This window comes from Austrofundulus limnaeus, unplaced genomic scaffold (genome assembly GCF_001266775.1).
Source record: "Austrofundulus limnaeus strain Quisiro unplaced genomic scaffold, Austrofundulus_limnaeus-1.0 Scaffold43, whole genome shotgun sequence".
Lineage (NCBI taxonomy): Eukaryota > Metazoa > Chordata > Actinopteri > Cyprinodontiformes > Rivulidae > Austrofundulus > Austrofundulus limnaeus.
In genome coordinates, this window is record NW_013952445.1 from 1,336,094 (window position 1) to 1,344,025 (window position 7,932).

Sequence of the window (7,932 nt, forward strand, 5' to 3'; positions counted from 1 at the left end):
ACAACAAGAGCCTAACTTCTTCATAATTAGAGCTGTAATTATAGTCATTAAAGCTTACCTTCCCTCTTGCTGCTGTGATGTCCTCTTCCATAGGTGTCAGTGATGTCCTTGAATGAGAAAAGGAAAAGAACCATCTCCCCCTTTTCATTTTTTATGGGCACAATGTCCAAGAAACACCAGAAGGCCACACCTGCAGCAAATTCAGAAAAYGTCAGTGTTCAYATCTCCTTATTCAAAAGAAGAAAAYATTTGAACAAGCTGTCCAAAATAGTAGCTCAGTGTCTGAGGTAAAAAAAATAAAAATGTGTATAATGACATTAAGGAGCCCATTAGGTTCTCATTAGGGCCTGAGCCACCTCGTGTCACCCCTCTATCCTCGCCTCGGTTAATCGTCACTTCGGTTTTTCATGACAAGACCTATAATTTCACACTTCATGCCAGCTCGCCCTCACATTTAAAGCATGGATTGTTTAAAGGAGCCATTTTTAGCCGCTCTAAAAATGGCACTAACAGTAGAAATGGATCATTTTACCAGACAGTTGTGCAGGAGCAAACCAGTGAGTTAGGTCTAACAAGTCACTAAAGATTCAGTTTGCTCATTAGTGAAAAATGGTGCCTGGCCACATAACAGATATAATACATCCGTAGTGTCCCTGGTGTTTGTGGGCGTTGAGCAAAGAGAGGGTAAGGTAGAAGGGAATACAAAAGATGATGATGTTTTTGCACAGGAAGCATTATTTTTCTGTGGACATGCATTTTTTTGTATGACATATCGTGAACATCTGCTTATTCAGAACCTCTCATCTTTAAAATGTTTTATTTTATTGTCATGATTTTACTCATTTGGAACGCTTATTGCTGTCATATTGACGTCACCTTTCTGTTACTTAGTGCAACGTCAGAAACCCTTTGAAGTAAATGCATTTGGCTGCACTTCAGATTCGGTGGTTAACACACTTGGGGGCTGCAGGTTTGAGTCTCTGTTTGAAGGAACATAATCCTGTGTGTCAGTCATCATGGCTTAAACACGGCTGTATGCTCTTCTCTCAGGCATGACAACACGTTTCAGCTCAAGACTTCCAGAAGGATTAGCAAGACCGTCAGTAAGGAGTTCAATTTAAGACAGTAAGTACAGGCTTTGTCCTGGATATAAAAAAAGCATCATCAGTTGTGGAAATAAATGTWAGAAAACATGGTTGTCATTGTTGTCACATTGCCTAAAAGCTAATTCCTTTTTTCCTTCTAAAAAATGAATAATTATGACCCAATTACWATATTAATACTATTGCATTTTACACCTCAACTTTTTTTGTAGTTGTGGCTCTTCATTCTCTTTCCATGCACCCACCGTTCTTTTTGTAAAAGTGGACCTCAGCCTGGTACTCCTCTCGGCCCTCCAGAGCCTTCTCTATCTGCTGGGCCACGTGCTCGTTGGTGTCGTCCCCGTAGAGGAAGTGGCAGGTGCAGTTCTTTTGCATCACCTCGGTCCGGGTGAAGCCGGTCAGCTCGCAGAAGCCGTCGGAGCAGTAAACAATGGGGTAGCCACGGTGGCCCTGGGCGTTACCCAGCAGGAAGTTACTGTCTGTGAAACGGACAGRAGAAAGATGAGGAAACGTTACCGGTTGAGGGTTTGATCACGTCAAGCCAACATGTGGTGCAGATGAATAATCTGCTCCAATTGCTGATARTTTCACTTTAAAACCTCGTTTGTTTTGGCTTTTTTATTTTCTTCTACAGCCTTGCCTCCAGAAATGGGGACGGTTTTCATCACCGAACCGTGTCTGATGCACAGCACCAGTCCTTTGTTCTGGGATCTCATCCCAGTCGCTCCAGGCTGCAGCACGTTGGTTTGGATCCTTTYATACAATCATCTAGCCGATCGTTAGAATCTGAGATAAACATATGTCCATCGGTCTATCAGAACTATAGGTGCAAAAAGTTTAAAACAAGTATTTTGGAAGATGGCACTGTTTGTGCAAGATATTTCAGCATTACCTCGTTTGCCTGTTAGCAAAACATTTCATACACCCCTTGACAGATTTAAAATAAACTCTCATAAAATAATCGTTGGATTTACATCTACAAATGGTTAACCTTTGGAGTCAGATCAATTCAAAATGAATACCAAAGCTAACTAACATTAGTCAAAATGGCTGTAACAGTCAGTTCTGTAGAGAGGAGTGGTAGGAGCTAAGAGTCGTCCTTAACACATCCTCTGAGTGTGACGTCTTAGAATGTCACACTAGATAATGTTGATTTTAAGGTTTGACTAAAATATTTTATAACATTTCATAACATAAGATGATAAAGCTAACATGAGAGGTGGCAGGTAATAATTTGTATTTTTTGCATAATTTCCTCTGAGTGTGATCTCACTGTGCATTTTAATTTAAAATGTGAACTCTTTTCATATGTTGGTGGCCCTGTATATTTTACTGTTTTGGAAAATGTTRCAACTGAGACTGTAAGAGCAGATTTTCTGAATGCCAAGACGGACTGATTACTCTGAATGATCCTGACTCCATTGAGACCAAATAAAAAAAAGTGTTTTAACCAGCTGCTGCTGCGCGTTCCAACATGCAGCTCTGTAATTGGCCGGGCTGAGGAGAAAGCAGTCCATAGGGGATGTTTTTCATGAGCTGTGACAACCTTTCTTGAGTGTGCAGTGAGCGGCAACTAAACTGTCACTGTGGAAATATAAAAAGAGACAGGCATTAGTCGGATCCATCAGCGGGCAGGGGGAAGGTTTTATGCTTATGCTGCGGCTTTTCAATTCCCCAGACTTCAACGAGAACAGACTGCATTTCTGTTCTGTAGCTTTTTTTTTTAAATATAAGGCTCAAGAACAGAAATTTTATGAAGCTTGTTTTGTAAGAAAAGTCACGACCTTGCACATAAAGCGCTCCAGCTTTGTCCTCATATATCTTTAGGGTACAAATCAACCCAGAAACAATGGCTGAATGAGATGTAGGCTCGTGTTAAAGGAGGGAAAAAAATGGCCTCTTTTTATGTTCTATAAATTCCTGACACCACCGAGCCAACAAGTGCTGAAGAGGAGCTTGCATTCATCTCTGGTTTATGTAATATTTACCCAAGAATAGGTACATCTCTACTCAGCAAGTTAAACTGCTCCTTTAAACAGGTCGACAGCAGGTGTAGTCATAAATCACTTTTATAATCAAAGAGCCAGGAAAGAAGTAAACTTTTGTGCTGTGTTTGGAAGCACACAAAGCTGGAGGTTTTACACTACAGATTAGGATAAWTCTTGTAGTTTTGACCACTTTTATTGAAACAAAGATTTCTAAATGGGGCATATGCAACATCCACCTTTTCAGCTGCTAAATGCATTTTGTTGTGTACGTGGAGTCTCTGAGCATGCCGAAAATTTAAAGATAAATTTTCTCCAAGTGCTGTGTGGGGTAAATGAGGGGTTTGTGGAGTTACAATAAGAAGGAATTCAGACCAAAGAATTGCAGTTCTACTGTATATAGACCCCAACTGAATGATTTAAATGTGAAAAAKGATTTAAAAGCATGACATGTCTCCTTTAAATTCATAAACATTTATTAAAAACGAATGAATATTCATCATTTAGGGGCAGATTTAGTAAATAWATGAATTGCAATGTGATATGACAAAATTTCTAAATATCACAGGTAATAACCTCATTCATTCTGGTCATTGCATTTCTGTAGCTCAAGTGGAACTCCAAAAAAACTGTTTTTGTTGCTTTATGATGACCCTTGTAAAATGATGTTATGCACAATCTCATGCAACAACATGAAGTCTTGTGAGACAWAATAACACTCAGAGAATGTGTTGGGAGTGACTCTCAGCTACCAGCACATAAAACTTGTGCTCAATAGCTGTGACATTGAATTATTTTAGACATTTCAGCATTTACTAAGTTCAGCTGGCTGTGGCGGCCATCTTGGATGTGGTTGACTGCAAAGTTTCCTTGCAATCGCTCCAGATAAACATGCCCATAAAAAGTTAGTTTTACATTCCTGATTTTTGCATCAACATTAAATTAAATCCCACAGAGCAACCTAGAAAGCAATAACGTAAAATTCTGATTTATCTTTTTCTCACATTTTCTTTAGACTCTGCAGCGTCATGTTTATTTTCACTCCTCTAACTGTGTAAAAAACCAATCACGTCCCCACACAAACCACTTTATGAGCAGCGTGTTCACTGCGACAATGCCTCCATCCTTATAGGCTCTAATCCTCTCAGGAATATTGCTTTGAGTGTCCGCTCAGCTGCTGTAGCTTCCTTAATTACACATCTGTGCTGACTCGCAACAACTGTAATCTGACATGATGATGCTGTACGCGCTGCTACTGCTGCTGACAACACGCAGCCTGGGTCGGTGTCAGTGCGAAACAAGTTCCTCTGTGTATAACGGAGACGAAGCCCCTGAAGCTTGGCCAGCAGCTAATTACCACCAAGCAGCRTGTAATTACTTATTGGGTCAGATCATCGAGAGCAAAATGAGGCTTAAAGACTTGGAGAAAGGTCACGGGCGAAAAGGTATTGACAAAAGAAGTGCACATCAGAGATTTTGTGTAAAATGTAAATAAAAGAATCATCAGATGTTGTTATAAAATCTTTGGGTAACCTTCTCTGCATTGAYGCTGCCTTTTCATATATATAAGCTGCTCATGCTAGAAACACTTATGCACCCCCATACCATCAGAGTGGTTGTAGTTAGTGTCATCTAATCTAATTACCTTACATTTTACAAAACTGGTATCATTTCTGAGTTTAAACATTTGATCCGTTAAATATATTCCAATAAAACGTGTCTAATGACAGGGCTATTCAACTGGCATTCATGGGCCACACCTAGCCCATGAGTGACTTCAGTCTGGCCTGCCAATGASTTCTTTAAAAAAWTGTWTTYTTGTCTAATTTAATTTAAAAATAGATTTTAGATCAATTAAGGTTTTTTATGGGTAAATGCACCAAAATAAACTAATTTAAAGRGTAAAAAAGAACAATACTCGTGTTTTTTTGCAGAGTTTCCTAACATTAGGCAACCCCAACACCACTCAGATGTCTGGCCCCTGAACTGTTGGCGTTAGCTGTGGCCCCCTGAGCAATTTAGTTAAATTTGTCCATGAAATTTGTAAACCGCTGCAATCTGTTTTTATTTGCGTTTTACACAACRTCCCAGCTTTTCAGTATTTGGGTTCTGATGTTAATAAAACACAATTTTCTAGAGTAGCATGGAGCTTTTTTGTATTAAAAGTGTCAGGATTGGATTTGAATCTGTAAAAACTGAACACTGCAGCCACGCACAAACTTTATGAAAAATACTGCAAAGTGCTTCAGTAAACCTCACACCTACTCACACCTAAATTCACACACCGGTGGAGGTAGAGCTGTAATGCAAGGTGGAGACCTGCACATTAAAAGAAGATTTATTTTAGCCTCTTACTGAAAAAAAGAAGAAAAAAAAAACAGAACACACCTGGGGACTCAACCTTACGATTTCTGAAGTATCATCCGAGGGGGTTGGTACGTTTAAAATATATGAAACAGGCAATCTGAGAAACTTAACTGGCCTCAGAGAAACATGAAGGAGTGGAGTCACAAACTCTCYGACTCTTTCTTTGGTTGCCTCTTAACAGAAGAGTTTAGAAGGGAAAAAATAAACTTGCTTCTTATCTTTGCCTGCAGCTGCAGAGTGCTCACGCTGCCCCACAGCGTGAGAGCTGCTGTCAATATAAAAACGCTGCCAGGTGGGTCATGTGAAGGAATTGAKGGGAGGGCATGAGTGGAGAGGGGGGTTGGCATGAAAACTGGGMACTGTAGTTTTTACCCTAGAAAACAATAACTAGGTGGCCTACTGATCAGCTGTGTTGAAAATCAACAGCATCCTGACCTTTAACCATTAAAAAACACCCTTCACAAAATAAAAGACAACAAACACAGATCGTATGACATGACAAACACAAAGCCTTAGAGGGCAGACACTCGAATGCACATGGTTTCTTTGCAAAAGCATAAATGCTGGCGTTGCTTTGGGACAAATACTGTAACAATGTATGTCATGCAATAATGGTGACGCAGGCTGGTGTGTCGACTACACTGAAAGGTGGATTTGGAACATCGGAGGGGTGTGTGATATGATTCATTTGTGCAATTTTCTCACTCCAGGAAGCATTCAATTAAAATCAAATTCAAACTGCTTTTCTTTTAAGGTCAAACATTGTCCAGTCGACAGTTATAAACCTGAGGAACCCTCACCCAGTGTAACAAACTAAAAACAACACTTTCACTCCTTAATGAAAGCCTGCAGAAAATGAAAACACTGAAAAGGCACAAGTGTCTTCAGAAATAACTCTTTCAGGCAGTGCTTTCAAAAAAGTGCTCTTGCTTCGTGCTCATTGGAGATGATCCAAGAAAATATTCAGATTTAAGTATTTTGTAATGATTTTGAAATTATTTCAAATAAAGTCTAACAACTCAAGTAAGAATAATATTATGGTTTTTAAAAGGTCCAGTACAAGATTTGTCATCATCTTGTGGCACAAATGACAATCAAAACCAGAAAAATGTGCACTTTCTGCAACAATCCAGTCTGAGTGTTGAACATTAAATGACTTTAATGATATTTGTTTAGAAGCTGAAACTGAGTTTTTAAAGAAGCAGAACAGAAATTAAAACTAACTAAAATCTAAAATGAGTTAAAGTACAACTAAGATAATCATTTATTAGTTCCACACAAGCTAAGCTTAGCTAAATGAATGCTAAATTAGCATATCCAAAGCTAAAAACTAACCACAGCTAAAAGCTAAAGTGTAAAATAAAATGTTTAAAAAAATCCTAAATGTTGTGACTAAATGTTAAAATGCTGCCAACACTGCTGAAAATGGCATTTAAATTTTAAATTTAAAATGTGTTCAATGAAAACAATGTGGGTGGTGGTCCGGCAGTTTGAAGTGAAGCTCAGACACCGATCAAAACTGCTTGTTTAATACCTTATAAACAGTTGGCAGCGTTAGCGGTTGCTTTTGTTTCAGGATGATGACATCATAACAAGAGCCGAGCACCATKTCCAAAATACTTAAATGTGAAGCCCAACATTTAACCACGACATTTAAGATTTAACTTTAGTATTTAGATTTAAACATTTGGATTTAAAATTTAACATTTAAACACAACATTTAAATTTAACATTTAGTACAAATGAGCCAAATAGAACAATGAGTTAAACAATAATGAAGTGTTAGTGGAGTTTTTTTTACTTGGATTTTACTCCCAGAAAATTAGCTAAATTATGAAAATCTGTTATTTTACACTATTGCTGGGCTGCAGTCATGTGAGCTGGATAACACGCTAATGTCAGATGGGGGGCAGGAAGTGATTTGCTCTGGTACAAAATACAGTGAAATTGATCACAGCAAGTATGCTAATGTGCTAAATGGGCTGGCACAGATGAGATATCGTGAAAAAATATCATACATTTAGGATATATTCATATTGTCATAATAAAAAAGACTTGTTATATAATCTGGAGGATTTACCCGATGTTGAGGCGATCGACATAAACTACTTCCTGTTGCTGCAGACCTCGTATTGTACGACGAGCCAGATGAAAGCTGTCAAAAGCCCCGAAACCTACAATTATTTTGTTTCAGGTTGGGTCAAACATTTAGGATCGAAAGAAGCTTTAAATGGCTGTCGACCTGTTTCTGCCCGGGTGAGTAGTGATGTGCTATTTTAAGTAATTAGCCTATGATAACTAGGCTGTCACTAATGCTAACAACGAGCTAACCCCTGTTATTTCTATGTGCTTACTTGTAAGTAATTTATTTAACTTCTGTAAACCCAAATTCTAATAACTATCCAGGAAAATATTTGAAAATATTATTTAAATGAAACGATCCTTATAGAAAGTGGTCACTGCAAACTCTTGCATTG

At 38.5% G+C, this 7,932-nt stretch overlaps 1 protein-coding gene across 2 annotated transcripts in view; it reads right to left on the reverse strand.

Moving 5' to 3' along the window:
- Positions 1 to 7,932, reverse strand: part of LOC106516982 (potassium voltage-gated channel subfamily H member 4) — a 43,394-nt gene that overhangs the window by 29,761 nt on the left and 5,701 nt on the right. For both annotated transcript variants that reach the window (XM_014007625.1, XM_014007624.1), the window contains exons 2-3: positions 1,349 to 1,582; positions 59 to 190 (exon numbers count right to left, since the gene is read on the reverse strand). In XM_014007625.1, coding sequence (XP_013863079.1) covers positions 59 to 190; positions 1,349 to 1,582 — 366 coding nt within the window. The remainder of the gene's footprint in view (positions 1 to 58; positions 191 to 1,348; positions 1,583 to 7,932) is intronic.